Source organism: Artibeus jamaicensis, unplaced genomic scaffold (assembly GCF_021234435.1).
Source record: "Artibeus jamaicensis isolate MK-2021 breed Jamaican fruit bat unplaced genomic scaffold, CSHL_Jam_final contig_793, whole genome shotgun sequence".
NCBI classification, from domain to species: Eukaryota; Metazoa; Chordata; class Mammalia; order Chiroptera; family Phyllostomidae; genus Artibeus; species Artibeus jamaicensis.
Genome location: NW_026521975.1, coordinates 7,532,973 through 7,555,476, shown reverse-complemented (window position 1 = coordinate 7,555,476; position 22,504 = coordinate 7,532,973). Strand labels below are relative to the sequence as shown.

Here is a 22,504-nt window from a genome sequence, read left to right as displayed (position 1 = left end):
GTGACGACATCTCTTTTTTTAAAGATTTTATTTATTTTTTTTTAAGAGAGGGAAAGGCGAGGAGAAAGAGAGGGAGAAAAACATCAATGTGTGGTTGCCTCTTGCACACCCCCCATTGGGGACCTGGCCCATAACCCAGGCATGTGCCCTGACTGGGAACTGAACTAGAGACCCTTTAATTCACAGGCCAGTACTCAACCCACTGAGACACACCAGCCAGGTAGTGATGACTTCTTTATTGGGAAAGTCACATGGACATAAAAGAAGGAAAGTGGTTGTCATTCTCCAGTTTTGGAACAAAAATCCTGCTAAAAAGTGTCCCCTGAAGAAGATATACTTGAAACCTGTCAGGATAGAATAATAACCAAAAAATAAATAAAATGAAGTACAGAAGAAACTGTGAATCGGTGTTTTCCCATTCTTTATCTGGATCTAAAAAGCTCTCGAAGAAATTATAGAGACCAGGCTCTAAAAAGCAACACTCTAGGTTTTCAGCAAAATAAACCTCAGCTCAAGGATCAGTTTAAGTGCGAACAAAAAGGACCTCACGGGGCAGACACAGCCACCTCAACATCCTTCATGGGAAGCAAACAGGAGGCGAAAAGAACAACAATCTAAAACTTGTGTTTGGGGTGGCGGGTGGGGGGAGCTACATTTGATGATTGATTAGTACCTCTTTTTGTTAAGTTTTCCATGTAAAAAAATTTTTTCTCCTTCTTTTTGTTTTTACTAGTCCATTATTTAAATTCATATTTGAATAAGTCTTTTGGAGCAGTTATAAAATGAGTTGGTTATTGTCTTTATTTTTTTTAAATGTGTTCAAGTTATATTTATATAAACCTTCCACGAATCAACTAAATAAGTTGGTTTTTAAAAATATGTCCAGCTTTGCCCATTGTGGCTCAATTGGTTGGAGCATCATTCCGTAACTGAGGGCTGCAGGTTCGATTCCTGGTCGGGGCACGTACCTAGGTTGCAGTTCTGTTAACTGCCCGGCATGTCCCATCCTGGTAGGGGCACGTCTGGAAGGCAACCAATCAATGCTTCTCTCTCACATCAATGTTTCTCTCTCTTTCCAAAAATGCAATGAAAAAATGTGCATAGGTGAAAAAATAAAACTATCCCTAGCCCTGACCAATGTGGCTCAGTTGGTTGGGCATTGCCCCTCAAACTAAAAGATCACTGACTCAATTTCCAGTAAGGGCACATGCCTGGATTGCGGTTCAGTCCCGGTCAGGGCATGTGCAAGAGGCAACCAATCGATTTTTATCTCCCTCTCTTTCTCCCTCCCTTCCCCTCTCTCTAAAAATAAATAAATGAAATCTTTAAAACAAAAAGCCCACACTGTTCCCTTTATAAAAGTATTTTGAGATGATAACTCAGATTTTCTCACTTGTACTTATCATAAAGTATATTTCACTGGTAGAGGGCTGTATTTCTTTGCCTCAAAAATAAATGTTGAGATATATTTAAAATAAGGGAAAAATATGAGGAAATGTAGCTATTTAAAATAGACCACCTTTGCTAAAAGTTGTTCTTGTTAGCAAAACTAAGATTAAGATAGTTATGTTTATTATGGCTATATACATAATAAGTTATACAAATAAATATAACTTTTATTATAGGTTTTTAAAAAGTAGAGGAAGAAAATCTCTTTATGAGGAGAAACTGGCTACGGCTGAAAATCTCTTTCCTCTAACTAGGCTTACTAAAGACTTTGAGACTAACTTTAAACTCTTAAATTTCTATATTAATTACAACTATCAAAAGCTTCAACACAGATTCAGCTGAAAGTAGCTTCTTCCAAGTACTATGACAGTTTAATTTTTTTTAAATATCAATCCTTTTATCTTCAATAAATATGCCTATATACTTAAAATTATAGAATTTAACCAATGAGCAGACTGTACTTTCATTTTAACAAGAATATAAACATAAATCACAGTGGAAAATACATATTAGAACATATTTTTTAAAACTTTGAATGCTAAAATTATATGAAAACTATAATTAACTTTATAAAGTTAAAAACAATTTTATGAATAGTTTTAGTCTACCAACCTAGTATTTAGATGAGGTTCCAGTATTTCCCGAACGTGCTCAGGAAATTTCCTCCACAATTGGTGACCTGGGCTGTCAGTCTGCATCTCTCTACAGTCATAAATAGAAAGTAACTCCTACAAACACATATTTACATTTGTAAATTCACAGTGAAGCAGATAAATTTTTACATTCATCAACATTCTACACATCATAGTTATAAAAATATACAGAAAAATACAAATAATTATAAAACTGGGGAGTTATGACCTTGCTTAGGACATTTACTTCAATGCTTATAATTATTTAGGTTGCAAAGCTGTGGTAGTACTCGAACATGCAGTTTGTATTGTGTGTATAACATGTATTAAAATAGAAGATTATGAGCTACTTGGAAGAAAAAGATTAAATTTTTGTGTATGTGCAGAAGTATAATTCTTGGACTCTAACCTTTTTTGAATTTTAATGAAAGCAACTAAAAATCCAAATAAGTTCAAAAATTCAAGATATTTAAATTTTACATATAAAATACTGGTTCCTGGCTGGGTAGCTCAGTTGGTTAGAACATCATCTTAATACGCCAAGGTTGTAGGTTCAATCCCTGGTCAGGATACACATAAGAATTAACCAATGAATGCATAAATAAGCAGAACAGCAATTTGATGTTTCTCTCTCTCTGCCCCTACCTCTTTCTCTCTCTCAAAACCAATTAAAAATTAAAATAAACATAAAATACTGAGCTTAAAATTTTGAAAAAAAATTACAAATATTAAAGACCAATTTACTATTCAATCCTGGGAATTAAATAATTATATTTTACTGTCCTGAAAATAAAACAAATGGGATTTTATACAAGAAGAAAAAAAACCTTTCTCTCTAATATCAAACTTCAAAACAAGATGATTATTTTAGGATATTATACCTTCCATCATATATTACTTTCTTTCCAATTCCATTAAAAATGGCTATATGCAATAGATTTTTCCTAAAATTCATAAAATATAAGTACTGTCTAGCAAAATATGTACTTTGTACATATATTTAACACTGTATTTCTAAATAAAAGGAAGTATTTGAAAAGTTAAAATACAGAAACATCCAAAACTCACTTTCATTTAACTTTAAAGTGTTACAAAAATTTTATTTGAAGCCAACTTTTTTTGATGTTTGGAAAGTTGCTCTAGCTAACAGAAGCTGTCTTCATTGACCTCCAATGACAGACTTAGTAATTCCCCCCCTTTTTGGTTTCAGGACCATTTACACTCTTAAATATGCTGGTACACTTACAATTGTAGAGCTTGCCTCATATTTCACTGAGAAAACAAGCCATCAGGAAAGGCCTCTAACACCTTCCATACTCCTCTCCACCAACTTGGCAACGTCAGTGTCAGTGCCACGTGCTCTGTCTCGCTTGTGACTACAGATGGATTGTTTTTGCTGTTAAGGTTACCTCTTCCACTTCTATACTATATTCCACATCTTTTACCTACTTAAAACACTATTTCATTAATTATCTCCTATATCATCACTTTTCTCCTCTCTGCTGAATTGCTTCCAAGCAAAAATATACTGTTCTTTTTCCATCCTAACTCCTCTTTCCTCCCCAGCCATTCATTCCTCTTCAACAATCCTCAAAAGAGTTCCTGTAATTTCTCTACTTCCTCTCTTTCCACATGTTCTTAAAAATACTCTAACAAAGCTTTTAATAGTCCACTGACATTGCTCTTATCAAAGTCATCAATGACCTTTATGTTACTATAGTCAAGTTAATTATCAATCCCTAAATTATCATACCTGTCATCATTTAATACAGTGGATCACACCATCCTTCTTGAAACACTTTCTTATCCTCCATAATATCACATTCTCCTACCTTATTGGTAGTTACTTTTCAGTTTTCTTACTTGTTCTCTCCTCTTCCAACTGATCCCTCATAATCCATCTATCTAGTAAATCCATATCTCATTTACCAGATAGAACCTGTTTATCTATATTCCCTCTCTTGATGTCATCCAGAATCACAGTTTTAAATGCCATCTATACAACAAAAAAATCTCCAAATATTTATCTGCAACAGAGCCCTCTCACCAGGAGTGCCAGACCTGCATATCTAACAAAACAAAGAAATTTCTTAATGAAAAAAAAAAAAGCCATGCAAGAAGGCAAAAAAAGCCAAATGGAAAAATATTTATTACATGTAAAACAAAGAGTTAATCTCCATTATATCCAAATAGGTTTTACATATCAATGAAAAAATAGATCAATAACCAAGAGAAAAATGGGAAAAGATCTAGAGAAAATCCAAAAAAAGCAATAAAACATGTTATATCTCTCTCATTAAATGCAAATTAAAGTAAAATGGTACCACTTTCATCTGTCACATTGGCAGAGATTTTAAATTTTAATAAAGTACACTTGTCACATGTGTATAAACTGGTGAAACTTTTTTTTGACAAAACTCTGTACTTGCTCTGAGACATATTTTAATTTCTGAGTATTTATATTATGACATATTTACTCCACTGCTAAGAAATATATGTACGTCCTCTAAATCATTTTTTATAAAAATAAAACACTAAACATAACCTGTGTTAAATTTCTTAAATAATCATATACTATATTAAGTCACTAAAAAAAAAAATTGTACTGAAAGCAACATATGAATTTCCATTGACATGAAAATTACCCAGGACAGACTGTTAAACATGAAAGAAAATCATGTCACAGACTGTTAATAAGTAATATGATCTTGTTGTTTGGTGGAGAAAACATATAGAAAAATTTTCAAAGTACCTATAATATGTTGAGAAGATATGCTCTGTACACTGAAATTTTTATCATGAATTTTTATTACTTTGATCATAAAAATGGCAGTTAAAAAAATAAGAGTTTCCAAAGTACAAAATCTAAAAATTTCTTAGTAGAAGATAGTAATGGAAAGCCAGTAACGACTATATGCACTCTTACCTGAATGGCATAAGCAGCTGAATCTTGAGCTCGGCTATTATCTGCATATGCAAGGTAAGCTCTTGTTAGTTCCATCAATAATCCATAGGCAAAACTTGGATCTTCTACTCCAGTCTCAATAGAAACAAAAAAAATTCAAGGATAATTTGTATAAAAATTTCTAAGGTGTACAGTATCTTCCATGGAGACTTAAACTTAGGAAAGGAAAGAATAGTAAGATTCGAACTAAGTTAGGTACCAAAGCTAAAATATAATCTATAGCTAAGAAACTAAATCTAAGGCTTTTAAGGCTATTTATAAGGTACAGTAGAATCATTAAACTTTACATAACTCCAACAATTTATCTTTTTTGTTTTTCTAACCCTTAGGGGAAAAAATTGTATATATGTCATTTCCTTAACTGCATTCTGTGGAAGTCTGGTCACTTGAGAAGCTCTAAGAAATAATTTTAACACAACTTTCTTTTGGAGATTGATAATGTGCACCAATATATTAGAAGTTTAATTTTGTTTTAAAGGACTTCCCAGAGTCATTTAACCATAGAAATTGTTTTATACACACACTATTAGAACACCCTGGGAAATCAGTTTCCCATGGAAATACTTAACAATAGTGTTTAAATAGTAATATTTAAATAGTTAATTAAGTTTTTAGTATTTGTCAAAACTACATAGCTTATTTAAAAGAACACAGCATACCAGACTGGGCTCGAACTTTGTTTTTGGCTTAAGAACTTTGTAATAACATTAGGGAATAAATTCAGAAGTTATATAAAATGTCTAGTTTAGATCAACTTCCACTAAAGATAAACTGAATAGTTATAAATGGAATATAGAAATCCTAGGAGAACAGAGAACTCTTTTTGTCATTCCAAATTACTACTACTTACCACGAACGTAAAGTCTTTTCCTTGGGTTTCAGTTGTTGAGAAATCTAGTCGACCTGGATCTATTGCCCCCAATTCCCCTAAACATTCCCCACAGAGCAACCGGGCATGACAATTTGCATCTTGGCAACCTTTCAAAAGCACTGTCACCAGCTGTGAGATAACAGGTTCCACTGTTTCACTATCTGTGGCATATTTTATTAGTTTTTCCTAAAATAAAAAGAGAGAAAGACAGTGTATACATAGCTTCTACAAACTAGCATATTTTCCTAACTAGAAAACTTAAAAATATTGCTGGACATCTGACATAAATACAACAAAATTAAATTCCCATAGCTGGAGTCTCTTCAGCTAGTTTTTGATGAGTTCACGTAATATAGTTCACAATATGTTCCATGGTATTAGAATGATTAAATGTATTTGAAAGTTTTAATCATTAATTCATTAAAGAGTTACTGAATATTATTATATCATCATTAAAAAAATAAGTAAGACATATTTCTTATCCCAAGTTCACAATCTAATGGGAAAACAGACGGTAAACAAATTTAGAAAAATAGAAGAGACTATTTGCAAGCCAGTTAAGACTTAGATATATTTGTGTGACCATTTTAGAACTACATTTATTTAATTTTCTTTCCAGCAAAAGTAAAGCACATATGAACATCTCAAATTCTATGTTAAAACAGTGATTCAAATTAGAATAATATGTTTCAAAAGAAAAAGAAAAAGATATTTTATCTAATCCAAAATCTTCAACATGCAATCGCTTAAATAACATTACAAGTTAATTCAGGCATAAATACAGAAAAAGAGGAACCAGTAATCAATAAACAGTTAAACTAATATTTAAAAATTAGATCAATTCACTTGCTAAAATTAGAAAACAGTAAGAAAAAGAACACTTTAGTTGGCAAAGATAAATACAGTTCATACTCAAGACAATACAAATTATGAAACACTAAATGAAAGGTAATTTAAAATATATACAATGGAATACTACTCAGCCATAAGAAAAGATGAAATACAGCCATATGCGACATGAATGGATCTTGAGAATACCATTCCTGCAAAGCAAGTAAGTGCTACAGAAAAAGTTAAGAACCATGGATATCGCTCACATGTGGAATATAAAACTGAGAGCAACAAATTAACAAACAAAACTCATACACACAGACAACAATATTGTGGTTACCAAAGGAAAGTCGGGGCAGGAGTAGGAAGGGATATGGGGATAGACTATATGGTGATTGAAGATTTAATTGAGAACTTCTTAAACAAGTATACGTTCGATGCATCTATTTAGACAGGTTTTTTTAACCTATACACCCAATTCTATGATTTTCCAAATGTTGAATAAGTTGTCAAAACAAATACATGTTTGCTCCAATGATCTAAAATGCCATTTTTATCATATGCTAAAAGTCCATATATACTTGGTTTCATTTCTGGACTTTCTATTCTTTCCTACTGGTCTGTTTATTTATGCACCAGGATCACATTGTTATATATGGAGACTACAGAGTATGTCAATGTCTGGTAGGGCTACTGAACACTCACAGTTGCCTTTTATTTTGCTCCAGAGTTTTCCTAACTATTTTTACTTGTTTGTCTTTTCATATGAACATGAGTATGAAATTGTTTTAGTTTTTTAAAAAATACTTGCTATTTCTCTGGGATGGCATTCAATTTATCAATGAACCCAGGGAGAATTAAAATCTTTATAATATTGAATACAACTATCCAATAAACAAATCATTTGTTTAAATCTATTACATTTTTGTGCCTTTCAGGGGTGTTTCAAAGTTTTCCTCTTATTGGTTTACACATTTATTGTTATGCTTATCCCTAAGTATATTACCTTTCTCAGTTACTACTGTAAATTGGGTTTTCCAACAAGTCTTCTACCTAGTTATTGCTTGTTATATGATTATTGATTTTTATATCCTCCAACTGAATCTGTTGTCTGAAACAGGTATATTATAAATTCTCTACAGTTTTCCAAGTATATTAGTATATTATCTGCAAACAGAGCTTTACATCTTTTCCAGTTCTTAACGCTGCTGCTTTCCTCTTGTCTAAATTTATTGGCCAGTACTTCCAACTAAATGTTAAATTGTAGTAGAGTTAATGGGAAAACTTGCTTTTAGTAGGAATGTATCATGTTTCACCATTAAGTATGTGTGTGTGTGTGTCTATGTACATGGACACAAATATGTATGTGTATAGCATACATTTATAATATACTGAAGTAGTGCCCATCAGTTCCTATTTTCTCAAGTGTTTTTATCTGAAGTGGATGTTACAGTGTCAGAGGCTGTTTCAGAATTTGTCGAAATAACAGTATGACTTTTTCCTTTGATGTATTAATATTTATACAGTGAATTATATTAACATATTGCCAAATATGAACCATTTTTGCAATCCTGAAATAAACTATAATTGTGGGTATTTTCTTAATATAAAACTGAATTCTATTTGACATTTCATTTTTTGCTTTGATATTTGTAATAATGATCTTTAATTCTATATTATGCTATTTATATGAGGTTTAGTGAAACTTACACAAGTGTCCTTTGAAAAAATTTTAAGTTTTCCTAAATTGTTCTCGAAAATGCTCTAGAACAATTTAAACAGCACTGGGACGATTTAGTTTTTAAAGATTTGGTAAAAATCCCCCTGTAAAACCACTTGGCATGGTGCTTTCCTCTACTTGTAGTTCTTTTGTAATATTCTCTGTTTCTTTACAGAAATTAGTCTTTTAAGTATTCTATTTCTACTGGAGTCAATTTTTTTTATTTTTTTTTTGAAGATTTTATTTATTTATCTTTAGAGAAGAAGAGAAGGAGAGAAGGAGAGAAATATCAATGTATGGTTCCTCTTTGAATCCGTTATCTCCAGGAACGTTCACTACAGGTTCTGGAATTTGATAAATTATATTTTCCTGGAAAAATATCCAGGTTTGCCAAGGTATTTGCACAAAGGGTACAAAATAGTTTCTGTGATTTTTAAAAAATATTTCCTTTGTCGCAATGGTTATTTCTGTCTTGTTATTTCTTCTTTGCACATTTGTGATTTCTGCTTTTTGTTGTTCTTTAGGTTAGAGATTTACCTATTTTCACTTATTAGAATAAAATAACCAAGATTCTTATTTATTAATTTGTTCCATTTTTCTCTTTTCTACATCATTAATTTTAACTTTTACTTTTTATTACTCCCTTCCTGTGCTATCACTTCTTAAATAAACAGTTTTATCAAAATATAATTCACATACCATAAACACTCCTTTGAAGTATAAAGCCCAGTTATCTTTAGTATATTCACAATGTTTAAAATATTTACAAGTACAACTTGTAGTTCTATTTAACCTCAGAACATTTTCATCTTTCGCTTTCTTCTTAGCAATTTAAAATAAATTTATTCAGGTACATATTGGTACCAAACTAAATTAACCCTCACTTAAAAAAAGTATATCCTTTAACAATCCATGTCCATTATATCTTATTCAGACAACTCAAAATGACTAGGCAATGTAAGAAGGTAAGAGCATTTACCTTCTTACACTGCCTAGTTCATCTGTTAGCATCGCGGCTTCACAGGAAGGCTTGTCAGAGAATTATCAGATGTGATTTGTCTTCTATGACACAGGTAGGAAAAGTGTGGCAGCTGTAGCTTTTTCCTAAGAGTATAAGAAATCTTGAGTTCTCAAATTTAGTCACTTATAGCTAAGAGGTGATGATCAATATGAAGTTTCATTAGTTAGACCATGACATTGTCACCTGCTTAGAAATAATCTAAACTAGAAAATCTCTTTGCCAAGAGAAGAGATCCTTTGCTATTCATACATATTTATATTAAATTTAAAAGCTTGAGGCCCACTGACATACTAGACCTACCGAAGGCCATGTAGTTCAGTATTTTTTATTACTACTTCTGAAAAACATGTTATAACTATTGCCTACCAGAAATGTCATATTCTAAAATTCTAAAATTATGCTCAGCAATAGATCTGATTTAAAACTACTTTCAGATAAGAGTCTGCGCACTCACTGTCATGTCCATGCTTGCCTCTGTCCATCTCAGACAGACAGTTCTTTGGGCACATTGTGTCCTGTCATCTTGTTCTTGTAGGTCACATTTTTAGCTGTACAATTTACTTTGCCTGTTTTCCAATTAGGTAGATTTCCACTAAAACAAAACTCCTTCTAAGTCCCCTCAAATCTACTAATCTAACCATAATTTTGCTTTTGACATAAAAGATGAAGTTTTGTGAGTGACACCAAATGCATATTTAAATATTATTTCATTAGTTTTGATTTCATGTTTTTTTGCCTTTTATAATCAGAAGTAGTAAGTTCTCTAGGCAACTGCTTATTTCAACTAAAGCTGTTACATGAAAAAGATAGGTAAGAAAGGCGTACCAAAAAGTACAAATAAGTAAACATTAGTTCCTCCACTAAGGTAATATTCATATAAGGGTGCAAGAGCAGTCATGCAGGGAAAGACTGCTTTCTCTACAAGTTGGCCCTTGATAACATCCTCCATGAGGTGCCTCCCTGACTCTGTGGCAGAAGGCAAGCCCGCCTCCTTGAGAATTTTATTTTATGCACACTGGTAGGCAACCAACTAAATTCTTCAGCCTCTAAATAAGAGAATTTGCCTGCACAGAATAATGAAATGTGTCCTCTCCCTTTTGCTAAATATTACAACTTAAAGAGAATAAATTCTTAATCTAAATTCTGCAAGTGGAAAAGTAAAATCTATTTAAGTCATTAACAAACAGAGTGATTTTAAGGTTTCAAACTTCACTATCACTGGTTCGATTCCCAGTCAGGGCACATGCCTAGGTTGCAGGCCAGGTCCCCAGTAGGGGACGCAGGAGAAGCAACCACACACTGATGTTTCTTTCCCACTCTTTCTCCTTCCCTTCCCCTCTCTCTAAAAAAAATAAAGAAAATATTTTTTTAAAAAAATTCATAGAATGAATAGATTCTTCATAGATTGTTTCATTCTGGCCAGACAGCTCAGTTGGTTAGAGTGTCAACCCCATATGCCAAGGCTGCAGGTTCAATCTCAGGTCAGGGCACAGACAAGCAGCAACAGATGAATGCGCAATTAAGTGGAACAACAACTCGATGCCTCCTTTTCTCTCTCTTTTTCTTTCTCTTCTTCTCCCTCTCTAAAATCAATAAATTAAAAAAATTTAACTGATTGTTTCTATCATTATTTAGACTACAACTGTGTTTTAAAGTACTTGTAAGGTTTATTACCTAATTAGACTCAACTTAGCCATATACAGTGGCAATGTGGACCTGAACTATTTGATGATTTCAGTTCAACAAAGATGAAGAAAATGACCTCTGAGCAGCTTCATCCCAGAACTTGCACTTTCCTTGCTGCTGATGTGGAAGCATTTAGGTGAAACCAATGAATATACTGGTCCTGTCTGGCTTTCCTGAATGAAGGCAGACTCAGAACAAATCTAGCCAAATGAGGAGCCAGAGGAATATGAAGGTATACCAAAGTAGCTCAGCCTCCAACTTAACTTATATTAATTAACTTACAGATATTCATATCATAACTGTCCTTTGTTAGATAGGATATCAACTAAATTGAGGAATATTATCATTTGCAATGATTGTATTGGTTTAGAATATAGGATTTTACTATTCTAAAACATTTCAATAAAATGCTACTTCTTTCTCCCTGGCTGGTGTAGCTCAGTGGATTGAGCGTGGGCCTGTGAACCAAAAGATCGCTGTTTGACTCCCAGTCACGGCACATGTTTGGGTTGCGGGCCAGTTCCTGGCATGGGACACAAGAAAGACAACCATACATTGATATTTCTCTCCCTCTCTCTTTCCCTTCCCATCTAAAGATAAATAAATAAAATTCTTTAAAAAATGCTACTTCTTTCAAAAAAAAAAAAAACCAAAACAGCTAGGGGTTAACTATGGAATCCAAGTAGAGGTTTGGGGCGAGGGGTAAGCAGAGTGGTTTCAGTGTAGTACAGGGCAGAGAATCAGGCTATTACACTAATAATGTAGAACCACAGTTGGAATGGCAAAAATCATACATTCGAGGAGATTCAAGGTTCCTCACATGTGGTAGGATCATCTCCACACTGGCTCCTCCCCACATTGGTTATACCAGCTCAATGACCCAGAAGCATGTACTCATTACCATCATGTATATCTTTTGTCCTAAGTAAATGCTTCCTTTTATCATGAAAGGTCTAACTCATGAAGGTCTTAGAATCTTACATCCCATTATATAGGTTCTTGATATGCAAAAATAAGTACCTCAGATTTTTCAATTTCATAGATTTATAATGATCTGGTCTTTAAAATTCAGTTCTCACTGCCATCAAGATTAGGGATAATCTACATTATATTGACAAGGAAAGAATAAAGTTCACTGATCCCGTGAAAAAGTAAACTTAAAGATTTAGCTTCAACAAAACTAATAAATTCAGTTAAAATATAAAATGGCAAAATTACTAAAATTTATATGACAGATATCTGTAAAAACATTACATGAGAAGAATCACATAAACTGCTGCTGCTCAGACACACACACTCTTACTCAGGAAGATACAGAATCCAAAATATAACCATTAAATCATGACCCTTGATTTTTTTGTAATCAATTACAAAAAAACCACTGCAAATCACTGATATTCATACTCAAAGGCATGGACTACTGATTCTAAGCCAGATCTAATAATCTACATAAAATAAAAATCATTTCTTCACTGAACCTACTGAGTCTCAAGCAAATATACTAATCTGTCATCTTGTCTTTAAACTTCCAAACTTTCTTTTCTATGGCTTTTTCATTGTATCTTAGGATACCTGATTTTTATACAAGGTTTCCTTCAAGCTTGTTAGAGCATGAATACGAACATCTACATTTTCATGTTGAATTGCTTTCATAGACAGCTGAAGAGTTGTCTGAAGATCAGTACTCTCAGAGGTTTCCTATATAAAAAGCACAGAGAGACAGGCCTAATTAATTAACTTCAGAAACCATTTGGAAGGCCTAGATTCCCTCTAGAGTTATCATTAAAGTAGTTAAATTATACCCTTATTAAAAGCAGTTTTAAAGTATAATGTCCATCTCTCCCCTACTATAGTATAGGTCATTTTTATTAATTCTCAGGAAAAGGATTTCATTTTAAAATCTTTAGAGCTGGAGAAATACATTTTCCCAACTAAGTAAGAATTTACTTATCTAAAAGAAATCCTTCTTGGTAAGAAACACAAGTTTCCCTTAACTTACAACGGGCTACATAACCTTGAACCAGGTCTACAGATTATGCACATAATTCATCTCTTCTTACTTGACCACGTATCTTCTTATGATTATGATGAATTACCCATTAAAGACATATAGTCTTCAGAACAAATCATGGGGTCTGTAGTAAACACCTCTGTTACTCTGACCAACGGTCAGATATCCCACTTGCCGCCCTAAAATTCTATAGAATCACCATTAATATTTTTATAATTTCAGAGTTTACTGGACTTCAAGATGATGGAACTATAGATTATTCCCCTTTGGTAAGATCTGAATTTCCATACCATAGTTTATAACACAACATAATGAGAATCATCCCACAGCTTTTCTTTCTTTATTCAGGGCACGCAGTTATGGTAGCTTCTTGTTTGGGAGACTATAAGTAGGGCATATTGACCTGGGTAGTCAAGGCACAAGACATGTATTTTTTGCTCTGTGTTCTATCTGATGCTATTATATCTTTGATCTAAATGCTAAAACTTCCTTCTAAAAATCATGATTCATTATAGGATTATCTAGTCACCAGAAATTAGCCATCAGAATATGACTATAGCCCTAGCTGGGTAGAGTGTTGTCCCGCACACCAAAAGGTTGCGAGTTCAATCCCTGGTCAGGGCACATACTAGGTTATAAGCTTGATCCCTGGTCGGGAACTATACAGGAGGCAATTGATCGATGTTTCTCTTGCACATTGAAGTTTCTCTCTTTCTTTGCCTTTCTTTCTAAAATCAATAAATGTATCCTTGGGTGAGTATTAAAAAAAAAGAATGACTATATTCTCCCTAGATATGATTCTAATGAATCTCTTTCAATGTATTGGAACTTGGGAATATTTTCATATCAATGATCTCCTAAACCATAAATAAAAAATTAAATACCTTTCTGTATTCCTGTAGAACTGCTTTTATCTTTTTTAATTCTAGATGGTCAGGTAAAAAATATATTTCATGAAGAAAATCTTGTACAGCATCCCTAATAATCAGTTGGAAGAAAAAGAATTATTTGCAAAGAGAATGCACACTAAAATATATAAAGCAAAGACTGAAACTACAGCCAACTTAATGCACATTTAAAAGTGCTAGATAATTATTGACATTGAAAGTGTTCTTCCTAACCATGTCTAGAATGCTCAGCTAATAGTGGCAAATAATCACATCTAAGAAAATAACCCTGTGGCAATCAGTTACACTAGTGGCTGTAAATAAACTGTACTTCTTGGTACACGCAGCATGTATATTCACTTACTCTTTAATTTGTGCTTGGTGTATGACCTGCTTTAACAAATAGAATATGGCAAAAGAGAGGCTGTCCCAAGTTTGGGGCCTAAATGTTAAAAAAAAGTCTGACAACTTCTGGCTGGGTTTGTGCTCATAAGAATCCTGAGTCACCACATAAGAAGTCTGGCCACCAACAAGAACAGATTACATGCACATGGAGAAGCTACAGGGAAGGAGAGGCTTTGAGATTACATGGAAAAGGGGAGAAGTCCAGCCACGTCTATAAGGAGGCTCACTGCAGTCATACCAATGACCCACCATTCACAAGACCAGCCAAGGAATAAACCAGCTGAACACAGCCCAGATTGCAAATTTACCAGTAAGTTAAAGTGCTCATTCTTTTAAGATACTATGTTTTGGAGTATTTTGTAATACAGCAATAGCTAGACAAGCCAACTCCAAAATAAATTCTCCTAAAGAATTTTAGAGAAAAAGTCAAATAATTCCTATTGAGGCAACAACTTTTAATTTGCTTCAAATATAATACTCTAATCTTTCTGGGCCCAAATAAAGTGTTTCTAAATTATAGTCTTCATTAACTCATGCAACAAACATGCATAAGTAATTACTATGTGCTACTATGTGCTAGACGCTGAGTTTGTAACAATAAAGAAAGATGAAATAATTCCTTCATTCATGGAGCTAAAGATCTTCTATCTAGCACTGAGTGAAACAAATTTTTTTTTCATTTTTTAACAGCTTTATTGACATGGAAATGTAAGGTGTACATATTTGAAGTGTATAATTTTTTTTATATATCTATATATTCATGAAACCATTACCACAGCTCTCCCTCCCACTTATCCCCTCCCTCCCCAGGCAACCGCTTGTCTCCTGTGTTTCAGTACAGATTATTTGAATTTTTTACTATTTTATATAAATGAAATTGTACAGTATATACTCACTTTTGTCTATCTTCTTTGAATTAGTATATAACTTTGCTGTTTATTCATATTGTTTCATGTATCTGTAGATATTTCTTGTTATTTGTGGAGAATTTTTTTAGTGATATGAAAAAAGTAGAGAAATGATTCCTTTATAATAAACAGCAAAGATGTACTATTTGTATGATAATCCAAAAAGTATTTGAAAAGTGATCAGTGATTGTGCTATTTGATACTCTCTCTGTCCATGCACAAAATATCAAAAATTAAAATTTAATTAAAAATAACTACATTAGCCTTTCCTTCTGTATTTTCTCCCTAATTGGACAGTTACTAATAATTACCATTTTTTACCCTGTATAATGTCCACTTTTTTCCTCAAGTTTTTGAGGAAAAAGTAAGGATGCATATTATACATGGGTAGTACTAATTCTGTATCTATATAAATGTGTTTTTTTATTTATGCTTATGCATTAAAAGCATAACTGTAGAAAGCAATAACCATATCCGTATACAAAATAGTACCCTGGAATATGATACCCAGTTTTATTTCTAAATATAAATAAATAAAAACAAAACAGTTTTTTCTGAAAGTTTGGGCCAAGAATGTGGTTACGCATTATACGGAGCAAAATACAGTAATGAAGACAGTAATAGTATATAAGTAGTACTTAAATCCTAACTTTTCAGAAGCAAACGAACAATGATACACACCAAGTGCAAAAATGGAAATAATTTTTAAATGTACAGGAAGACATGCTAAGCTAAAAAGTAGCTGGAGTGAATAATAAAAATGGAAAGGAATAATGTCTGTTCTTGTAATAGCAACTTGGGTTGGTTAACAGCCTAGAGGTTATTTTAGAAAATCTTGGGAAAGGATTTTAAGAAAAAAAATGTGGCCAGATTTTGGAAAGCCTTTAAGGTCCAGATAAGCAATTTGGAATTTGTTGGTTAAAAAATGGAGAACCACAAAATGTTTCTATGCTAGAATGATACAGATAAAGAAATACTTTTAAATATGAACAATATAAAAAGATAATAAAGGCTTAAAGGAAGGGAACTGGTTTGAAAGGTAATCTAAAGAAGAAGAGTTTCAATTAATACAAGCTGTAGAAAGTAAGTGAATATCATAGTACTCAACTATCTGACTTTTAACTGTGAGAAGAAAGGTAAATTTACCCCACCTTTCTTCAAAATTGATGAAAAATAAATGAATTGCTGACCTACTAATTAATTTAAAATTATTATAATGGATGCCATGTCACAACTGAAATAGCAACAGTTCAATATGTATTGTCTTAAAGTATGTCAATTACTTTAGTTTACTGGTGAACTCTAAATTTAAGCCATTATTATATGAAATGTTAAAGGGACTTATTTAAGAAAAAGAAGACCAAAAGTATGAACGTTAAAGTGACAATAAATTCACAATGATCAACAATTGAATCTAAAAACCAAACTAAGCAAACAAGCAGAACAGAAACAGAATCATAAATATGAAGACCACCTGGAGGGTTATCAGTTGAGAAGGGGAAGAGTTGGGGAAAAGGTGCGGACATTAAGAAGTACAAATAGGTAGATACAGAATAGACAGGAGGTGTTGAGAACAGTATAGGAAATGGAGAAGTCAAAGAACTTACATGTACAACCCATGGACATGAACTAAGGGGAGTGCAGGGGAGAGGGGGTTGCCAAAGAGAATGGGGTACTGAGTGGAGGGAGGAAAAAGGAGAAAATTGGGATAACTATAATAGCATAATCAATAAAATATATTAAAAAACTCAAAGTAGAATAAAAAAATATGAACAATTTCTACATTATCAACAGTAAGTAATACTAGTACCTTGAGACATAAAAATACAGTAATAAAAAGTTGCTTGCTATCTTTATTATCAATTTGTTACAATACCTGTTTTCAATTATGAGGTAGTGAAATATAGCTGCAGTTTCTTTAGGCTGGATATGTATGAGAGGTAACAAAGCTACTATTACATGACTAAGAAGGGAGCCTAGATAAGCATGATCCAGGCAACGAACAAAGCAGTCCCAAGCTCTAGGAAAAAAAAAAATTAAAGTTAAAAGTATAGTATTTTTATTATTTGTAAAGCTTCATCAATGAGTTATTAGCTATATAAATAATGATACAAGTAATAAAATTACAAGGTATCTATAAAAATGGAATAAAGATCAGCACTGTATACTCAAATAATTTAAGTCAAAAGAGAAAGGTGTAAACAGTGCTTACAGTATGCTACCTTTTGGGGCAGGGTTAATATGAAAAAAATGTATGTGTGACTGTGTATGCATTTGCTTACATTTTTAGAAAAGAGGGTTATACAAAAGTTAATAGGAATAGAAACCTGCAGGCTTCAAACATGGAAATAGATTCTCTGAGTGGACCTTAAAACAAATTTGAATTTGGGACAACATAAATATGTTATATGATTTTAAAATTTAATAAAATAATAGGTAAAAACAATCTCTAAAAACTTTCAGCAAAGTGAAATGAATAAACCTAACTTAGTGGTAACTGCACACAGAAAACAGTTATTTCACATGACTTTAAAATATATTATTCTGACTGTACATCTACAATAACTTACAATCTAAAGACAAGTAGCACCTCCAAGAAGCTTAAACTGCATTCAGTAAACTGCATTACTGTTAGCAGTAATATTTATATTAGATTAATAGTCAGCAAAACCCTACAAATCTCAAAGGCCTAAAAGTAGTGTGGGGAGGGGACTTAAGGAATAAATCTGTTGATAAGAGATACTTAAGGGGCCAAACAAATGTTTGACATGTGTACCTTATTTAGATTCTGATTCAAACAAACCAACATGTTTGGGAAAAATATTTTTGAGACAATTGGGGAAATCTGAATATAGAATGAGTTTAGATGATATTAAAGAATTCCTATTAATGAAGTATAATAACTCATGATGGTTACATCTGAGGTATTTACAAGTACAACAATGTAATACTGAGGTTTTCTTTAACACACTTCAACTAACAAAAACAGTGGATGTGGAAGATTACATAAGATTAGCAATGCTGGTAACTGCTGAGGTTGAGAAGCGGGTGTGTAGAGATTCACAACATTATTCTATTTCTCAGTATGTTAAAAGATTTCACAGTGAAATGGTTTTAAGGAAGTAAACATATTCCCTTTTCAATACAAATAGCCTTTCTACCTTCATTATTTATAGTTTGAACCCAATTTCCCCCCAAGAGATAAGGATTCAAGTTAGCGCCCCTGTGAAATGAAAAAAAAAAAAATCTAATGAACTCAGGCAGTCAGTCACCTGCAACACAATTCAGGAAAATCATCCTTGAATCGAAGGCCAGTTCTCAGCGTTGTCATCATCTTCACCCTGACTGAACTGACATGTTTGGGTCCCATCAACTTCATCAAGGACATCAAACTGTTCAAGGCCTAAAAAGTAAGTAAAGCATTAAAATAAAGCCTATAAAGAAGATGACAGGGGGAGAGGAGCTGTAAAAAAAAAGTACATCCCACCCTTATTTCAGACTAGTTATCTATTCTCTGGCACACAGGGCCCAATGAATGTTGGCCAGTTCATTTTGTCCAACTTCATACATAGGAATTAAGAGTCTGAAAAATATGAGTTCTATTTTGTATTTTTTTCCCTTGAAGGTGATTTGTTATCTTAGTGCTACTGGTCCTCTGGCCACTGATTTTCAAATATATTAAGAATATAATACCTGCCCTGGCTGGGGGGCTTGGCTAGTTGAAGTGCTATCCCACGCACCAAAAGGCTGTGGGCTGAATGAGTGGTCAGGGCACATACCTAGGTAGCAGGTTCTGAGGCATGTAAGGGGGATAACTGATCAATGTTTCTCTCTCAAAGTGGCCAGCCTTCCTTCTTTCCTTCCTTCCCTCCCTCCCTCTCTCTTTCTCAACCCCTCTCTCCCTTCCTCTCTAAAATCAATAATCATATCCTCAGGTGAGGATTTTAAAAAAAGACTCCCTATTGTTTAATTTTCTTCATCTCCATCCCAAACTGCTATGCAGTACATGCATTTTCATCCTAATGGTACTAAATTCAAGATGCTCTGAATTTAGTAGAACAAATAAGTACCAATGCTATACCCAGAAAATGATACATATATTCTATTTTTATGTGAAACACAAAATCAGACTTGTATCAACAGCTCCAGATTCTAATGAAGGAGTAAGGAAACTCTCTAATCAACTTCAATTATATGTCAAAACATGCAAGCTCTTTATGGTTTGAAACAAACTCTAGTTTTCTAAGAAAAGAGATTCTCTCACTTGGGATAACAATAAGAAAGATTCCATATACATAAACTAGAAGTTGTTTGGGAAATTAAATTTATCTGTTAACATCAAAGAACAAGTATTGGTTGCTTAAGTTTAAAGAATTTAATATTGCATCATGTCTTTATTAACTCCTTAAGGTTATTAAGACAAGGATAATTCAGATTGAAAATTCTATTCATGGATTTTTACTATAATTTTACAGACTGCAGAGATAGAAAGCAAATCAGTATTTAAACTTCTAACACAATCTATGGACCAAAATTTTCAGTGGTGACCAATTGTTATGGCAATCATAATGAAACTTTACTGTGCCTAATGCATTTAAACATAAACTGACAAATAACTAAAGTTACTTTACTCACTCTAGATAACCTAGCACTTTTGGTCTTCAAAAGCACCATGGGCTGTGACCCATATCAGACTAACGTGGACCAATACATTCAACTATGTAACTCTTCTTTGTCTATCAGTAATTGTTGGTCTCTTTTTGCCCACTGAACTAGATGTTGTGATAACGTGAGATTGAAACTTTCAGGGCCTGACGTGTGCACCGGCCCGCAGTGCCCATGGCATCATGGATGAGACATGAGACAAATTCACACAGACTACTGAGTCCTGTGGAGGAAAAGGGACGGCACAGTTACTCCCTCAAGGAGGGAGCGCCTCAGAGTGGCCTGGTCACCCTCTCAAGGGGAGCACTGATCCTTGCCTAGACAGGCTTTTATTGGGTTTAATTTGTGCAGGAATACAGGTATAGCTCATTAATCATTGTCAGGCAGTAAGGATCAAACAGTAGATAGCATATAAAGAACTATTAGGGCTTCTTTTGAGTTAGGGTCTGTCAGCTACAAAAGGCTACAAAACTTTGGGAAACAAACTCATTTCCTGCATGGGCCTTTATCATTTAACTAAGAGCATTCTTAGCAAAGCAAGCTTCACAAGATTTTAAATATCCTTTCTCAGGCTGGATCTCCAGGGGAGCCCGCCCTTTCCAGCACAGGGCTGTACTGCTCCCTGTCACTGCTTCAGGCTTAAGTCAGGCAGAGGAGGCAGATAGCCAAGGAATTTTCAGAGACTTCTCGAGGACTCAGGGGAATCAGGCTTCATCAAAGCTGAGGAGTAGGGTCCATCACCCTCTTTCTCCATGGCCCCCCACCAAGTCCTTCCCTAGGGCCTCCACGTGACCATGCCTGTCTTAGGTCATTCCCTCCTTGGGGAATCTTACCCGTCACTGGCTAACTGATCAAGCATTGGAGGCCAGTTATAAAAAAAAAAAAGGAGCAGAAGCAGTGCTTCTGCCAGAGAGATAAGCTTTGTCTCCTTAGTGGCTTATGGTCCGAAGGTTGCTCACTCAGCCTTCACCAGGGGGGATTTACAGCTTCTGAAACCAGGCAGGCCGGTGCCCAACAGGGGCCATCACCTGGCACTTAAGCACATAGCCAATCCAGGGGAATTCAAGCTAAGAAATTAATTCTGAGAATACTGTGTCCAATATCAAGCAATACCCAAAGCTATATTATCCCTCTACCTTTAGTTACAGGGCCAACAAATTCCTTTAAGTCAGTTTGGGTTAGGTTTTCCATCCCTATTAAAAAAACACACATACACTATAATGATACAATTCTTCTTTTAGGACTTTCCAATAGCTTTTATAAGTTGTTCTGCAATACAGAATATCATATGTTTGATTATTTCTTGTCTTTGAATGTTTGTAGATAGTATCAGAAATCATGTCTCCTGCATATTCTATATAAATTTTATTCCAGCACTTTGAGACTCAACTATCATTACCTACCATTTTCTTATCTTCAATGCCAACACTGGAGCTCAGTAACTGCATGTTAAAAAAGGCCAAAATGCCCAACAACTTGGGTTGCAAATAATCAGCCTAAGAAAAAAATAAAACAGATATTATATAAATTTTAAACAGATCAAATTTCATAAACCAACAATTCAATTATTTAACTAACATCATTTCTATTTCACCTACTAGAATGGAAATAGACACCTGGTGAATTAGTTTCTCCAAATGCATATATTTTTACATCTAATATTTTTAAAAATTTGTAAAACTCATTTGTAACTACCATGACAAAATATGACCAAACAGTACTGTATAAGGAAATCATGAGTTTTTGGGAGTTCCGGTCACGATGGAGGCGTAGGCAGAAACCCTTCGCTTCCTCACACAACCTGAAATCAATAAACAATAAGAAGCACCAGAAATTCAAACTGTATGGAACTCTAACAACCAAGGAATTAAAGAAAAAATCAACCAGAACAACCGAACTGGTAAGGCGGTGGACCACACTGGCGGATTCAGAAAAACCAAGGCTAGGTGGCACACGGGGCAGGGGAGGCTGCCTGCTGTGAGGCTGCACCTGTGAGGGCGGGGCGGACCTGAGGGGAAACTGAGACTCTTGGAGTTGACTGTGGACTACTGCAGTTGCCTCAGTGGGAAAAACTCCCAGTCTCACATGAGAGTCAGTCGGAACGTGTGCCAAAGACGAGTAGGAAAGCTGCATAGTTCCCTCTCTGGCCCCTCCCCCACAGGCAGCGCTGAAGCCAGCAGAGAGGGTTGCCCTGCCCAGGTGAATACCTAAGGCCCTGCCCCCTTACAACTTATCAGGTGCACCAAGACAAAGAAATACAGCCCAAGTGAAAGAACAGAGCAAAACTTCGGAAACAGAACTAAACAATGAGGAGATAGTCAACCTATCTGATGGAGAATTTAAAGCCACAGTAATCAAAATGCTCACAGCTCTGATTGAGCTTGGTTGAAAAATGAAAAAACAAATGAAAGTTGCCCAAAATGAAATAAAACAAAATATTCAGGGAACCAACA

The 22,504-nt window shown here is 34.0% G+C and overlaps 1 protein-coding gene across 1 annotated transcript in view; it reads right to left on the bottom strand.

Annotated features, from left to right (window-relative positions):
- The window catches only part of ATR (ATR serine/threonine kinase), a 129,796-nt gene that overhangs the window by 67,451 nt on the left and 39,841 nt on the right, over positions 1-22,504 (bottom strand). Inside the window, exons 17-24 of the mRNA XM_037167453.2 lie at positions 21,455-21,547; positions 18,659-18,789; positions 17,263-17,406; positions 14,071-14,164; positions 12,748-12,873; positions 5,897-6,103; positions 5,008-5,121; positions 2,062-2,177 (exon numbers count right to left, since the gene is read on the bottom strand). Coding sequence (XP_037023348.2) covers positions 2,062-2,177; positions 5,008-5,121; positions 5,897-6,103; positions 12,748-12,873; positions 14,071-14,164; positions 17,263-17,406; positions 18,659-18,789; positions 21,455-21,547 — 1,025 coding nt within the window. The remainder of the gene's footprint in view (positions 1-2,061; positions 2,178-5,007; positions 5,122-5,896; positions 6,104-12,747; positions 12,874-14,070; positions 14,165-17,262; positions 17,407-18,658; positions 18,790-21,454; positions 21,548-22,504) is intronic.